General features: G+C 47.5%; 1 protein-coding gene across 1 annotated transcript in view; it reads right to left on the bottom strand.

The window, feature by feature from the left end:
• Nucleotides 1-17,351, bottom strand: part of SYN3 (synapsin III) — a 424,113-nt gene that overhangs the window by 306,536 nt on the left and 100,226 nt on the right. Inside the window, exon 4 of the mRNA XM_058568480.1 lies at nucleotides 491-647. Within this exon, the coding sequence (XP_058424463.1) occupies nucleotides 491-647 (157 nt within the window). The remainder of the gene's footprint in view (nucleotides 1-490; nucleotides 648-17,351) is intronic.

The raw sequence follows: 17,351 nt of genomic DNA, 5'->3' as shown, positions 1-17,351 counted from the left end.
TGGGGGTTGGAGAGGGATGGCTTCAAGTTCTGGTTTCATCTCTCACTGGCCACAGGACCCTGAGCAGGTTCCTTAACTGCTCTGAAGCTCACCTTCCTTCTCTGCAAAATGGAGTAATGATGCCCACTTCACATGAGAGCAATGCCAGAGCACCAGGCAGCATGGTTTTCTGGTATACAGTAAGTGCTCAATAAATGAAGCCTGCTATTAATAATGATGATATGATAGAATATTAGTAAGAACAGTATGGTACCCCTTTTTACTGCTACTATTATTATAACATAACACTGTATCATAATATATTATTATATAGTATTTGTTAGGCAATAATTACAAGAAGGGGTCTTGGGTCCAAGTGGGCTTATTCCGTTGCTTAAAAAGGCTCCTTTCGTTACTGAGGCCTCCATGCTAGGGAATGGGCCCATTTCAGGGTTGTGAGGCCACCTACTGCCTCCCACTTGGCTCCAGGTCAGCCTGGCCCGTCACCTACCACCCAGGGCTTGCTGCAGAAGTTGTACACAGAGTAGAGGGAGTTGACAGCGGGCAGCCCTCCGTACTGGAGGCCGATGACCAGGCTGCGGTAGTCTTCACCCAGGGCCATGCTGTAGGCGTGCTGGCGGACCAGGATGAAGTCTGGCTTGAAGGATCTGCCAAGAGAGGGGCCGACAGCAGTGTTACCACACCGTGCATTGATGGAACGCCAGGGCATGGGGGACAGCACTAACCCGGCGTGGTCGCTGCCCGCAGGGAGCCCTCAGTTCAGAACAGGGATGTGGGGGGGGGCGGTGGGGATGAGGAGGGTCAGATGGAAACACAGCAACCACCAAGTAAAAGGATGAAAACAGCTCACTATCTTCTACTCTTTTTAGGCTGTTTTCTAAATTTTCTACATTGAACAAATATTTTATTTGCAATCAGAAAAAAATGTATCAAATAAATCAGTGAAGATACCGCGATTTTACTAGGCACTGTGGCGAATGCACCTATTACCTTACTGAATCCGCACAGCTGCCCTAGGACATGCGCACTGCAGCCACTCACTCCACAGATGAGAGCCCTGAGGCTCGGGAAGGTGAAGTCACTTGCTCAAGAAGACATGCTGCAGGTAAGGGGCAGGGCCAGGTCTGTGTAGCCTCATGGCCCTGGTTCCCCGCCACTGGGCAGCACAGCTTCCCTCTTGTATATTTCAAACATGTCTTGTCCTTTTCAAGTAGGAAAGCAGCAAGAGTACTAATGTGATGGTGAGGACGTGCCAGGCTCTTGCCAGGTCCTTCTGGAGATACGATCCCGATCAACGCTCACAAGAACTGGGAGAGGTTGGGGCTATGTCCCCATTTTATAGATGGGAACACTGCAGCTCACAGAAGTTGTGAACTTCCCCAAATCACAAAGCTGGGAAACAAGAGAGCCGTATTTGAACTCAGGTCTCCTGGTTCCAAGTCCATCACTTTTCCTGCCATCGCCTGGCTCCAGGTGGAGTCACACGTTGTTTTCCTCACACGGCCAAGGATCCATCTATTTCTGGATTCTTCACTTGTAAGCCACATGAGAAAATCAGCCTCACAGTAGGAGGTGGTTTACACTCAAAATGGTATGATCCATTTGGTTCACCCAGAGTCAGACCCTTAGCATCAAATAAATTGTGTCTCTCTAAAATAATTCAAACGTAGGGCCGGACCCGTGGCTTAGCGGTTAAGTGCACACACTCCGCTGCTGGCGGCCCGGGTTCGGATCCTGGGCGCGCACCAACGCACTGCTTCTCTGGCCATGCTGAGGCCGCGTTCCACATACAGCAACTAGAAGGATGTGCAGCTATGACATACAACTATCTACTGGGGCTTTGGGGGGGGAAAAAGGAGGAGGATTGGCAATAGATGTTAGCTCAGAGCCGGTCTTCCTCAGCAAAAAAAAAAAAAGAAGAAGAAGAAGGAGGATTAGCATGGATGTTAGCTCAGGGCTGATCTTCCTCACAAAAATAAAAATAAATAAAAAAATTAAAAATTAAAAAAAATAATAATTCAAATGTAAATTAAAATAACTGTCAAAGGAGAGGACCCCCCCACCCCTCCCCCGGAAGACAGAGGAAAGGACGCGCTGCAGGGGCAGACACTTCTCAGATTGGTGAGCATGGGCCTCAGGGGGCACCCCGGGGCCTGGCGCCGCGCGAGCAGGTGCGTAATAAGTACGTGTTGAAGGAATGAATGATGCATATGAACATCACTCCTCATCCCCAAAGGAAACGGCAAGGGTCTCCCCGGCTAAGTTGTAACTCACGTGGAGGGGGACCACGTGGACGATGACATCGCGGGTCTGGCTGACACTGTGCTCATGGAAGCACGGAAGCAGTCAATCACGTCACTTTGTGGTTAGAGTTAGGGTTGGGTTAGAAGCTTGGAATTACTATGCCTGTAACCTTATTGCATTCTTAGAGATGAAGTAGTCCAACTAGTGTACTTTACAGATGGGGAAACTGAGGCCTGTAGCAAGGCGGGGATGTGTCCCAGGTCACCTGGCAAAATTGTCACAGAGCGGGAAGTGGCGCCCAGGTCCCTCCTCCTGCTTTCCTGCTCCTTGTGCTCTGCTTTGCTGGCTCCTACGACAACAGAGATGAAGGAAGAGACGAACGGGTACGTGTGTGTCTCTGACAGTGATCTGATGATAACAGAGAGCACTGACTTAAAGTATAACCATTTTCCGCTTTTATCTGATTTTTAAAGTAATATATGTTCATCTTCCAAAAAATAAAATAAAATAAAAATTTGGAAAACGTAAAGAAGTAAACAAAATTACCCATAATTCTCAATTCAGAGAAGATCCTTAATAACTTTTCCATATGTATGTTTCCTTATATGTACATTACAATCCAACAATCTAATTTAATGCATATAATATGCACTCATACTCATATTTGATTTCACGCTTTCTAGAAATTATGATTTTTCTGTTTTCCACATAGAGTGTGAGCATTTCCTCTACTATCAAAATCTCTTCAAAAATATCATTTATAATGGCTACCCAATAGTCCACTGAATGGATATACCACAATTAAGTCAACCAACCATCTACTATTATCAAGTACGCTGTTACGAATATTTCACATGTGTACATCTTTGCACACAATTCAATGCCTTCATTTTCAACTATTTCCTTAAGATAGATTCTAAGAAGCCAGATTACTGGGTTAAAGGGTATGAACTTTTTTTAAGGTACTCAAAAAAGTACCCCCTTTTTGTTTTTTTGTGAGGAAGATCAGCTCTGAGCTAACATCCGATGCTAATCCTTCTCTTCTTTTGCTGAGGAAGATTGGCCTTGGGCTAACATCTGCGCCCATCTTCCTCTACTTTATATGGGACGCTGTCACAGCATGGCCTGATAAGCGGTGCGTCAGTGCGTGCCCAGTATCTGAACCTGCGAACCCTGGGCCGCCGAAGCAGAGCATGCGGACTTAACCGCTATGCCACCAGGCCGGCCACAAAAGTACACCCTCTGTAAAGGTGCACATCGCCAATTGCACATGAGAGCGTCCATCTCACCACGGCCTCCCCAGCGCTAGAGTTTTTAAAAAATGCATTTTTCAATTTGATAAGCAACATTCCCCAAAAGATACCTAGTATCCCACTTCTGTTTTAGTTTGCATTTCTCTGATTTTAGTGAGATTGAGTACTTCTATTAACCATTGGCATTTTCTTTTCCGTAAAAGCCTGCTCACATCTTTCCCCATTTTTAAAAATGGGGCCTTACTGTTTCCTCGTTGACGTGAGCTCTGTACTATATTAGGATGCTTCCTTTTATCTGTCATGTGTGGCAATGTTTTCATTAGTTGCTTGCTTGCCTTTTTTTTATGGCTATGCATCTTAAAAAAACACATAAACACATTTTCCATTCCTTCCGCGTCAAATCTCAGTCCTTCCCTTTTGATTTCTCTCTCTGCTTTGATGCTCAGAGGGTCCCCCTGGGCCCAGATTCTGACGATGAGATGCCCCCTCCTCCCAGGAGTGTGGTTTCCCTCACCGGCCGCAGTTGTAGTAAACTTGGTGTCTTACCAGGGGTAAATCCACTCTGCTCCAGGAGGAAATAATTAAAGATCTCATGCTGGCTGGCCTGCCAGTTTTTCACTGTTTGTGGAGAACTCATAAGAGGGACACAGCCTGGGGGGAGAAATCAGACTATCTAGAAAAAGAGGGTGCCCTTCAAAGCCACCTTCCAAGAGGGGTATCCGATGGCCTGTCTTGGGATACTCCAACTCCAGTCCTAGATGGTATGGTGCTCTCTCACCAGGACTTCTAGAACTCACCTCTGAAGTGGAACCTTTCTGATTCTTTGAAATAAAAGTAGCGGTCACCTCCTCTTTAAGGATTTGGAAATCCAAAGCGCTCTTTCAAAATTATGTATCACCTACCTGCTTAAAACTCTCTGAAGGCTTCTTCTTTCTGACAACAGATCCTCAGCTCCTTACCATGGCTACAAGGCCCCTGCCCACCTCTCCATCCTCATTTCTACCTTTCTCTCCCCCATCACCTCCACTAGAGCCCCCCCTGACACCTTCCTTTCCTCTAATTCTCTCCCTGGAAGCTCTTCTCCCAAATGGCGCAGGCGTGCCTGGTTCTCATCACTCACTCATCAGCTCAAGTTCATTTCCTCAAAGACATCTGTCCTATTCACCCCGCTGAAATTTGCCCCAACCCTCATGGTGCCCGATTTTCCTTTCTTCACTGGTCTTGTGACAACTGTATCTCTCCTGTTTATCTGTTTAGTTGTTTATTGTCTGTCTCTCCCCTCTAAAGATGTCAGCTCAATGACAACAGGGGACCTGACCATCTTAGACAAAATAGGCCGTACCAATGTTTTTAAAAGCATGATTGAGTTAATGAATGCATGAATAAATGAATGAATACAAAGCGGAATGGCCACTGGAAAAGGAAGGGACTCTTTCCTTGTGGTCTTAGAGAAGAGAACTAGGACTGACGGCCAAAGTTGCCAGGAGACATCATGTGGCCCAATAACTATGGGCTGCCTTACAAAGTGATGAGTTCTGTATTCCTGGAGATATATTAGCATCACCAAGAAGGTTTTAACCCCAGGGAATTCAAGTTGGACCCCGTAACCTCTTAAGATTCTCAGATACAATACGTGAAAAAATAAACACTTCCCATGAGTGATATATCTGGGCAAATCAGGCATATGTTACAGTTCAAATCCTGCCATTCATTGCTACATAGAATGCAGAGGGTCCTGAGAGATTTGCAAGGAATGCAGAGAAATTAGTGACTCGAGCCAGGCGACCTGCGGCATGCAGTTCCTCCCTCCATATCCAGCACCCCAGGTTCTCTATCCAGTCAGGGAACTGCCAAGTCCTGCACATCACCCCAACATCCAAGGATGTGGCCACCAGCAGGTATCAGGCACTGACAGTGGGCCGAGCACCATCTGGAGATCCTGAGATGATCCCTGTTTCCAGGAAACTCACAGTCCGAGAGGAGTTGGTGCAATTCTAAAGGACAAGGATTCACTAAATGAACAAATGAATAAGTGAGTGAAATAATAGAGGTGTGTACAAGGTATGAAGGAAGGTATGGGACCTAAGGGTGCATTCAAGTCTGTCTGGGGGTGGGTGTGGATGAGTGTGTGCCGGAAGGCTTGGGTCTTGAGAGAAAAGGAGCAGTTTGTCATGTGGGCAGGATTTTGCGGGTATTCCAGGTAGGGGATCAAGACCTGTAAACGAATGGATGGACCCTCCTAGTGGGGGGTGTAGTGGACTGTGTTGGTTTTTGTTTTATCTGCTCAGTATCCTCCTTGTTTTTGGAAACAGAGTCCATGATAAAATCCTTTCCAATCAAAGAAGCACATTTCCCTGGGCAGTAACTGGTCTAAGGATTGCGTCTCTGATGTAAACCGGGCCCATCAGAATCACTCTGACTGCTGGGGAAGAGGAGTGGCCAGCTGAGCGAAGTGATGTAAACTGGGGCTGACGGACACCATTTTCTCGCTATGTGGAGGAATCCCATCTGTAGCAGAAGAGCCACTGGGAAGAGAGAGAGGGAGGGAGACAAAAGCCCTCTCTACGTCAGTTGAGTCCCTGGATCCTGCTGAGCTCCACACCAGAGCCATTATCTTTGGAGTTATGTGAGATACGAAGTTCCTTTTTTTGCCCACACTAGTTTGAATTGGGCCTGTTGCTTGCCATCACTATCACTCTGACTGATATCAGGAGGAAGTGGCAAGTTTGCAATTTGGTTACATGGCTGAAATATAATATCTGATGAGGTGGTAGCAAGAGATAAAGTTGGGTAAAAAAATCCCAACAACTCTCATGAACCCCTTCCCACCCTTCGGTCTCTACAGTCCTCCTGGGCCCAAGCCCTGTGCCCTTCATGCCTGGGCAGGACGGCCTCCTTCAATCCTACACAAGCTGGCACATCCTGGCTGCAGGCTGTGTCTGGGCTTTCTTGTTATTTCAGCTTTACACTTAGCAGGAGCCATATTATTTGGGTTTCTGATTCAGAGTATTTCTCAGAAGTGGCTGTCAGCATTGGAGAGGAAATCAAGGACAACATATAATTAAATAGTAGAGATGGGACAGGTGATGTGTTGCTGGGAGATTACTGGGTGCTTCAGGCAGCGTCAAGAGGCGGGGGGCCAAAGGCTAAGTGACTTTTAACCATGGGACAAGTGTAATAATTCCCTCAAATATGCCGAAGCCTGTGGTGGCAAGAACAGATCTTGGCTGGGCTTTGCCTGGGACCTAAGTTAATAAGCAGAAGCCTCATTATTCTCGGCCACTTGACTGCTGTTTGTAATGGTCCTCTGTTCCCCAAGAGCCAGGTTGACAGAGGGTGATGCTGATGCTGATTTTGGTCACATGCTGATCCCTCACACCTAGACCTGACCCCAGCTGCGCCTGGGAAGGCTCTGGACTTTTCTGGCATCTGCGTCCACCAGTAGAGAGACTTCAGGTTTTTCTCTTCACTGTCTCCACCCTCCTCACAATCCTCTCCATCCGCCTCCCTGTCTGAAAATTCAACCTCAGGTACTGAATCTGGGGGAAGCAAATTAAGAGAACTGAGCAAACCAGCAAAAACAGGTGTGATGAGGAAAAGGAGAGGGGAGATCAAAACATCGAAAGGGTCTCCACACTCTGGAAGGGTTATGGACCACTGTCCTGCTACAAGGATAGAGCAGAGGAGATGTGCACGCTTTGCAGACGGAGAGCTTCAAATGGGCCATATGGAAGGGCTTTGGGAATTAGTGATGCTTCCCGCCAGCCCGAGGACTGCAAGAAATTAGTCCAGGCCGAAAAGAAATTAGGTGGCAGCCAACCAAGAATCTGGCGGAGAACGGACAACAGGATGCTGCGGGAGGCCTGTGGGGCCCGCACGGCAGCTGCCAGCTGCACGGCGAGATGACGCTGGGGAAGGGGCCCAGCGGGGTTTACGGACAGCGGGGCGCTCTGATGAATCCCAGGGCCCTCTTTGTAAACTACTAGAAGGTTAATAAAACACAGACACGAGTCGCTGGAGGAAGCAGACTTCCTCATCTCCCTTCTCAGCCTCAGAATCTCGGACTCTTTATCCTGGTCCCTTCCTTCCCTTTCATTCCAGAAAAGGAGTCCTCGCTGCTCCATCCTCCTCCTCCATCACCCTGGGGATCCCACACGTTATGGGTTGCATTGTGTCCCCGCAGAAAGATACGTTGAAGTCCTAAGTCCTGTTACCTGACCTTCTTTAGAAATACATCTTTGCAGATTTAATCAAGTTAAGAGGAGGTCACGCTGGAGTAGAGCCGGCCCGTTTAGGTTTACAATGACTGGTGTCTTTATAAGAAGAGGGAAACGAGGACACAGACACACAGAGAGGAAGAGGAGAACGCCGTGTGACGCAGGAGTCGAAGATTGGAGTGATATGTCTACGTGCCAAGGAACGCCAAGGATTGCTGGCAACCACGAGAAGCCAGGAAGAGGCAAGTAAGGATCCTCACTTAGATCCTCGAGAGGGAGCACGGCCCTGCTGACACCTTGATCTCCGACTTCCAGCCTGCAGGACTGTGAGACAATACATTTCTGTTGTTGCCTCACCCAGCCTGTGGTACTCAGTTACAGCAGCCTCAGGAAAGGGACACACTGCACATCCCCAATATTTCCTCTTTCTGGAAGCTTTCAGAACTTTCTCGCTTCCTTTGTTTTCGTGTGTATCCATCCACAGCTCCCTTCCCACTTCCCAAAACAACAACCTCAATGCTAACAACAGGAACACCTTCAATTCAAGGTTGAAAATGAATTGACAGTTAAGTAATGCTCATGTCTACATAAAAGAATTAACAAATCCACACATCGATAAATGCATGGTTTGTTTGGAGGGATGTTCACAAAAACGCTAACCTGATTATCTCTGAAGGGTGGGATGGGAAAAAGGGGTTATTAACATTCTTCTTCAGACTTTTTGGTACTATCTGCATTAAAAAATAAAAAAAGAGAGAGCACACAGCATTTTTACAACCAGGAAAAAACAACGACGTTATCTTAATTTTGGAAAAAATGATAAATGTAACAATGATGTCACATCATGGAAAATACTTATGGGACAATTTCACATGGATAAAACAATAGAGGAGAGAATCTGTGTTATGACTAAAGCATTGTAAAATTGACGGGCCTGGAAGGGGAGATGGAACATTGCTCATCTGTTAAGGTGGTGAGGCGGCAGGTGACTTCTTTTGTTTTGAAATTTTCCATTTTTGTTATAATGTGGTTTGGGCATTAACCATAACTTTCAGTTTCCATCAATAAAGCAAGTGCCCTCCACTTGGTCTGGCAGCCATAACCAGCCTGTCCTCCTCTTTCTTCCATTGCTACACCTGTCGGACAAGCCAGTCTCTGCCTGCTAGCCCCCATTCCCATGTACCCATCTCCATAACCCTCTGCATCTGGCTGCCAGCCCCCTCTCCACCCCGGTGAAATCACACTGAGGTCACTCCTAAATGCCAGACTCTGAGATGAAATGGGCTCTGCTATGCCCCCCTTTCCCTGACGTCTAATAAGAGCCAACGTCCTATGAGCCTCTATTCTAAGCTCTCTGTATCTCCACTCATTTAAGCATGACAACAGACCTATGAAGCAAGTACTATCATCCTCATTTTCCAGATAAGGAAACTGAGGCACAGAGTGGTTACGGAACTTGCCAAGATCACACATCTATTGGTGGTGGAACCACAAGTCAAACCCGGAAGGCTGCTGGCTCCAGAGAAGGGCTTCCCAATCTCTGGACTATTGACTCTTGGAGCTGGGTAATTCTTTGTTGTGGGGGGCTGTCCTGTGCATTGTAGGGTGTTAGGAAAATCCTTGGCCTCTCCCCACTAGAGGAAATAGCACCTCCATGACCCATTGTGACAACTAAAAATGTCCCGAGACATTGCCAAGTATCCTCTGGGGGGCAAATTCCCTAGGTGGACAACACCGGTTGTGGGGCTCCTCTTGTCCTCAGCGGTCTCTACAGCTTGATCTTCATCCTCCCTCCACAAACCTTTTCCTCCCTGCCTTGAAGACGCCCTCTCCCCTTGTTTTCCACCTGCTTTCTCACAGCTCCTCACTACCCCATCTTCTCCCTTCCTGTGACTCTTCTCCAAGGCTCAGTGCTTGTCCTCCACCCTGTGGAATGATCTCCATTCAGTGGGTTTGCCCACCTGTCCTCACAGGCAATTGTGAAAATGACTCAGATTTATAGAGCACTTCCTCTGTGCCAGGGATCATTTCTAGGTTTTTAATTATGCTATCTTTAATCCTCGCAATGGCCCTGTAAGGAGGAGAGTATTTTCAAGAAGCTAAGGCATGGAGAGATTAAGTACAGCAAGAACAAGGTCCACAGGACACTTGAGCACTTCAAAGGCAATGTGCATAACAACCACCATGCACCCAGCACCACCCACCCACGTGTATAGCTCATCATCGCCTCAAGCTCACTGTGCCTGGGCCCCATGTCATCAGTCTCCCCCAAAGCGGTTCTCCTGACTCGTATTATCCACGATGCTCCCAAGAAGCTAGGATCTCTCACCCTGAAGTCATCTGTGATCCCTCTCTCAGACACTCCCTATGTAAGGAGCCACCAAAGTTGCTGATTCTTCCCTTCAGAAGTGTCCAGGATTTTTCCCTACACTTCCCGCTCCCTCCCCTCACTCTGGTTTTCCCTCCCATGCCTCATGCCCAGGACACCTCAACAGACCCTCAGCTCCTAATGCCCAGGTCACAAGTCCCTCATCTTATTCCTCTCTGTAGCACAGCGCCCGGCTCAGAATCCAGATTGCGGGACTTTGAGTGACTTCCCTGCCTCTACCCTAGGGATTCCCAGCCTTGATGCCACGGAGCCTAAGCAGGTAACATCAGGGCTGGGTGAAGTGGGCCAGTTGGCAGTATTCTTCTAGCACATTGGTTTGTACCGTTGAGTTGATTCCAGCTCCTCGCGCCCCTGTGGACAGCAGAGCAGAACACTGCCCAGTCTTTTTGCGCCATCCTCTCACCTTGCGGGGCTATATCAGACAATGTTCTGCTGCTGTTCACAGGGTTTTCAAGGCCAATTTTTTCGGAAGTGAATGGCCAGGTCATCCTCCTAGTTTGTCTTAGTCTGGAAGCCCCGCTGAAACCTGTCCTCCATGGGTGACCCTACTGGCATTTGAAATCCCAGTGGCATAGCTCTCAGCATCACAGCAACATCCAGCAGCCACTGTATGACAGCCGACAGACGGGTGGTGTGGTTCCCTGACTGGGAAACAAACCCGGGCCACAGCAGCGAGAGCTCCGAATGTTAACCGCTGGACCACCAGGGCTGGCCCTTCTCACACGTACTCTCTTTGTTTCCATATTAAACACATAGGAATATTCTTAATTTCCACAGGGCTCTCTCCAACCTGGTTTGGAAGCTTGTACATCCCTTACTCTATCTTTCATTTTTCCACTTTCAATAACTTGAGTACAAGAAACATTTCATTTTCTGTCGGAGAGCACAACCTCTGCGCTAAACAGCAGCTAATGCAGGCCTCTGTGGAGAGCAAGGAGAATTGGGGGCTGGTGAACCAGAGAAGGGCCTGGGCTCCAGCCATCATGGCCACGTAGGAGTGAGGTCCCGTGGCCCTAATGACTTTTTTAAAGAAGCCCAAGTCTGGGTGTTTATATGAAATTCTCAATTACTTAAAAGTTGATGACTCATTCAGAAAATGTTTTAAAAATCACCATGCAGGCTGGCACCAAAAATAAATAAAGCAGGGCTGCTATGGGAAAAATTCCAATGAAACTCAAAGCTGCACCTAAATGAGGCAGTTGCAACCCAATTCCAGCATGTGGTGGCCACGTGGAAATTCCTGGTCCAAATCCTCTGATGTTTCAAATGAAGCCAGAAACTTGCCTTTTATGTGAAATCTTTTGCGTGAAATCTCTCCTTTTTAAAAATACTGGACCACATTGTGTGGGCAAACCAAACTTGTCTGGACAGGGCATGTGGCCTGAAAGCGGGCAGTGTGTGGTCTCCGTCTTGGGGACGTAACTCTCCCTCTCCCAACCTATTCGGCATTCCACTCCTGGACTAATCTTAAAATCCTGCTCTCCTCATGCCACGGGGCTGTTCAAAACCTCCAGGAGCCTCCACTGCCTACAGGTGGGAATTCATACCTCTTCTTCTGTGCTCAGTGATCCCCAGAAAGTGGCCTGGGCCTCCTCTTAGCTCCATTTCCTCTGCGCTCCTAAGAAACCCTTCTGCCCAGGTCCACCGGCCTTGCCGTCCTCCTGCTCATCTTCCATCCATTCATACCGCACTCTGTCCACACCACTCCCCACGCTTAGGAAATTGCCCCTCAAAAAGTCTGCCAACTCAAATCCCACTTCATCAGTGATTTCTCCCTATCCTCCATCCCTGTACCCTCAGCATGTCTATCTCATGTGGAAATTACCCATGCAACATCTCCTGACAGCTCACCAGTGGTGGCCTCCTCCTTAACTCTTTACTTGTTCGAGGTTGTCTCCACCTAGGGGCAGGGTCTTGCCTCTCAAGTCTCCTCTCCACATTGCCCAGAGAGAGCTTTGTAGGACACACACCTGAGCGTGTCACCCCCCTGGACAAAGGGTTTTGGAGGCTGCCCACTGTTCGCAGACTGAAGCCCAGAAGCTCTAGCATGGTACACGGAGTCTTGCGTCTGGTATGGTTTTGGTCTACTCCTCGAGTTCCACTCGAGTCTCCTTCTCGCCATCCCCCATGACACACCCTACACTCCAACTACGTGGGACTACAGCTGTCCCCCGGAAGCCACGCTCTGTCTCTCATTCTTAACTCTGTACATACTTGGGGAAAACGAAAGGGACAGCATTCAGAGGGGCCATTCAGGGACAGCAGTGCGGAAATTAAGAATATTCCTGTGTGTTTAATATGGAAACAAAGCGAGTCCAGGAATTCCCTTGCCCACCTGCCTGCTCTTACTGGTCTTTCAAAGCTCGCTCTTCATAAATCCTCCCCTGTAGAATGGGCTGGTATCATTCACTTCCTGAGAGAGTTAAAGTTAACCAACCAACACACACACACACACACAAACACACACACACTTTGAAAACAGTGAAGCTCTCTGCCCGCACAACCAGGGGTTGGTACGCATTTGTGGATCCTTCCCCGAGTTCCTGGCAGGTGTCCAGCCCATAGCTGCTCCACATGGAAATGGAGTGTGCTCTGGCTTTTTCTCAGGGTCCTCGCCCATCTAAAGTCAATAACACTTCAACAATTAGCAGAGAAAAAGGATCGGAAGATGCCAAAATAGCACGTGGAGTGGGGCGGTGGGGGGAAGCAAAACAGAGTCTAGTCCAGCTCTGCCCCTGACCTGCCGTGGGCCTGACAGTGTGGCTTCTCTCCGGGCCTCAGTCTTCTCATTGGTATAAAGAGAATTGGGCTAAGTGACCTCTGAGGGCCCTTCCTGGGACGACTGCCTCCAATTCCAGACTAGGACCCATGGCTTTCCACACCCACCTCTCCGCTGTATCTGTCTGTGTTCCCTTGTGTGACATTCTGTCACGTAGCAGTAGTTTATAAGAATCATGATTACCGACTCCTGGGTACTTGCCAAGTGCCAGGCACCCACAAGGGGCTTTTCAGGGCTTATCTCATCGAGGCCTCACACAGAGCCCCTGGGAAGTAGGCACTTATCTTAGGCTGGGTTCCCTAGAAGCAGAGCCCAAAACAGGCTTCCAAATGCCTGTGATTCACGGACGGAGGGCGTGCTGTGAGGAAAAGCGGCAAGAGGGTGCGGGAAGCAGGACAGGAGGAGGAAGGGGCCAAGGAGGGGTGTAGTGGTGGGTCAAGTCTAGTTTGGCCTGATCCACAGGGGGCTCTGGAGCATAAGTAGTCCCAGCGAGTTGTCCCACCTTGAAGAAAGAAGCCTGGGCTTCTGTGTCCCCAATATCAGTCGATTACTGACTCCCCTGACGGGAGGGGGCGTGGTGATGCAGGGAGTTAGCCTTTGGGTTGTCTCAGGGATGAGGTTACCATCAGCCAAAGGCTCTGGAGAAGGCTGGAGGTATGGCCGTTACCGTGGCACTCACAGCACTGGGGAATGGATGCTCTGGCCGGCACAGGGGGTCTGAGCAGGGAACCACAGCGTCTGTACAACAATATTAGGTCATTCTGCAGATGAGGAAAACCTAGACCCGGGGTGACTAAACATGACCTCAAGGTCACAGAACTACGAAATATAGAGGTCTGTCCTTTTAGGTACAAATCACATCTCCCATAAATAGTCGCCACCCCTGAGGGGCAGGACCCGTGTGCCTGTTTCCCCAGCACCCAGAATGGTGACTGGGTGCTGAGACGTGCTTGGCATGGCTGAGTGCCTGAGCTGCTGCTCGCCAGGGCTGTGGGGTCTTGGGATGGCATGTCTCTGCGAGGCAGGGGGGTTAGCCCTCACCCCATGTGGGGGCCGGGGAGCCGACCCGCTCCCCGCTCTCTGACAGCTGCCTGGGCTCCAAGTGCTGTCAGCGGCCTGCTCCATGCCGGGCGGGCCTCCTGCCAGGCTGCCGCTGCTCCGGGAAGGGGAACATTATTCATCAGGGAGATAAGGCAGCTGATGAGAGACGGGCCTCAGAGCAGCTGTTCCTCAGCAGCGGCTGGAACGGATGCTGGAGAAGCGGAGGGGAGGAGCAGATGGAAGAAAGCCCATTTTGAGATAAAAAATGATGGTACTTCTAGGGGGTGACAGGAGAGCATGTTTCCAACCGAGGCTGGGCACTAGTATATACTTATATCCGAGGATCTTTCCACAAACATCTATGCTTGACAAGCCATGTATGCACTTCTATCAGGTTAACCACTGAAGAAGTCAGGGGTCTCTTATCAGCTCACTCAGTGAGAAATATCCACCTGGTGGGGTGTATAGTTCCCAGAAAGACTCAGTCCCCAACTAATTGCTCAGTCAAGCAACTTGGGGCCAAGGGAGGCGAAATGCTCCTGGCTGGGCTTGAGCCCTAAATCACTCATTTCCTGTCCCCAGGGCACTCAGGTGGCAATGACATCAGGGGGGCTAAGTCCCCTTCCTGCTGTTCCTCTGGGTCTCCTCTCTTTTCTCAAAGCTAGCCCATACATGACGGAATTTTCCAGATTGGGGAGCAAGTGTGGGTGAGGTTTCTTTATTTTATCTTTTGCTTTTTGTTTATTTTTTGAAGGGAGTCATTAAAAGGGACCCTGAGGGTTTCCTGGGAGAGAGGAGAGAGTTGGATGTGATCGTCTGTGAAGGGAAATGAGCTCCCAGGTGTGTTCACGGACCGTGGCTGAACTCCTGATTGTCTTCCCTGGTGTGCTCCGGCCACCTCTCCAGCCTCCTCCCCTGCATATTGGTCACCTTCCTTTCTGAGCACTCTGGAGGGTTTCCTTAGAAGCCAGGGTCTCCACTGCCCCATGCCCTGCAGTGGACTTTCCACTCTGGCCTCCTGACTCTTCCTCAGCAGTCAGAACAGGGAGGGGTGTAGAGAAGGGTCTTTAAAGGTATCAAAACAGCATGGCACTGGCACAAAAGCAGACACAGATCAATGGAATAGAATTGAGAGCCCAGAAATAAACCCACATATCTACAGACACCTAGTTTTTTAAAAAAAGGAGCCAAGAACATATGGTGGAGAAAGGAAAGTCCCTTCAATAAATGGTGTTGGGAAAACTGCACAGCCACATGCAAAAGAATGAAAGTAGACCATTATCTTATATAAAAATTAACTCAAAATGGATTAAAGATTGTTCAGTTCAATTGTATAATTCAATTAAAAATTGAATGTAAGACCTGAAACCATAAAAAACCTAAAAGAAAACACAGGCAGTGCACTCTTTGACATCGGTCTTAGCAGTATCTTTTCGAACACCATGTCTTCTCAGGCAAGGGAAACAAAAGGAAAAAATAAACAAATGGGACTACATCAGACTAAAGAGCTTCTGCACAGCAAAGGAAACCATCAACAAAATGAAAAGACAACGTAACAATTGGGATAAGATATTTGCAAATCATATATCTTATGAGGTATTAATATCCAAAATAGATGAAGAACTCATACAACTCAACAACAAAGAAACAAACAATCCAATGAAAAAATGGGCCAAGGATCTAAACAGACATTTTTCCAAAGAAGATACACAGATGGCCAATGGCACATGAAAAGATGTTTAACATCACTAATTATTAGGGAAATGCACATCAAAACTACAATGAGATATCACCTCACGCCCGTCAAAATGGCTATAATTAACAAGACAAGAAATAACAAATGTTGGAGAGGATGTGGAGAGAAGAGAACCCTCATACACTGCTGGTGGGAATGCAAACTGGTGCAGCCAGTTTTCCATACTATGGAAAACAGTTTGGAGATTTCTCAAAAAATTAAAAATAGAAATACCATATGATCCAGCTATTCCTTTTCTGAGTATTTATCCAAAGAATATGAAAACACTAATTTGAAAAGTTATTTGCACCCCTATGTCCATTGCAGTACTTTTCACAATAGTTAAGACTTGGAAACAGCCTAAGTGCACATCAATGGATGAATGGATAAAGAAGATATGGTATATATATATACACACACACACACACACACACACACGCACGCACACACACAAAATGGAATACTACTCAACCATAAAAAAGATGAAATCTTGCCATTTGCGACAACAAATGCTAAGCGAAATAAGTCAGATGGAGAAAGCCAAATACCATACGATTTCACTCATAGATGGAAGATAAAAACAACAACAACAAACAAACGCATAGATACAGACATTAGTTTGGTGGTTACTAGAGGAGAAGTGGGGAAGCGGGAGGGCAGAAGGAGTAAAGGGGCACATGCGTAAGGTGACGGACGGCAATTAGATTTTGGGTGGTGAACATGATGTAATCTACACAGAAATAGAAATAGAATGATGTACACTTGAAATTTATATAATGTTATAAACCAATGTTACCTCAATTAAAAAAAGTATCTATGATATTATACTTCTCTTTATAAAAAAACCTAAAACAAACAAATCTAAAAAAAGGCAGAATGTTAAGATTTGACAGGCAGGGTCATAAACACGGGGGTAACAAGAGTTGAAGTTTATTAAGTGCATAGTGTGTGTAAAGCACTTTTTTCTTTCTAAGAGCTTTACTTTAATTAATCCTGACAATTACCTTTTGAGGTAGACGTTTGGTTTCTTTTCTTAAATAAGACAGAGGCCCAGAGAGGTTAAGTAACCTCTCCAATGTCACACTGCAGAGCCAGGTAGCCTGTCTCCAGAGCGGGTGCTCTTAACTACCTCAGTATATGAGTGTTTGTTCTATTATTCTCTGTACTTTTCCTATGCTTGAACTAGTTTAGAATTGTTTTTTTACAGGATCTGAAGTAAATGTGACAAAGTGTTAATATTTGTTAAATTGGTGTGTTCGACTATATATGTTTAAAATTATTCCAAACTTTTAAAAATATATGTGAATATTTCCAAAGAAAAAGAAAAAAGCCTCAGTGTTGTTACCACTTCTTCTCGGAAGCCTTCTGGAGCCCCCTGAACCCCCTCCTCTAAGCTCTCACTCTCCGTACTATTCTCCATCATGACACCACACCTTAGCTGTGGATTTACTTTCCGTGCCTCCCTCTGGGCTGTGAACTCCGCCAGGGAAGGGGTGATGTTGGATTTATATCTCTATTTCCAAGACCTGGCCTTTTGCAAGGAACCTAGATGCTCCATAAAATTATTAAACCAAATGGAACCACTCCGGGGCCCCCATGGGTGAGGACTGAGCCACTGATAGAAGAGAAGCCGCGGCGGGTGGAGGGAACTAACGTGGGCCCTGCCGTCCCTGCTGGAGACATATGGCAATAA

This window comes from Diceros bicornis, chromosome 25, assembly GCF_020826845.1.
Source record: "Diceros bicornis minor isolate mBicDic1 chromosome 25, mDicBic1.mat.cur, whole genome shotgun sequence".
Lineage (NCBI taxonomy): Eukaryota > Metazoa > Chordata > Mammalia > Perissodactyla > Rhinocerotidae > Diceros > Diceros bicornis.
Note: the sequence above shows the minus strand (reverse complement) of the source record. Positions and strands in the feature narration are given on the sequence as shown.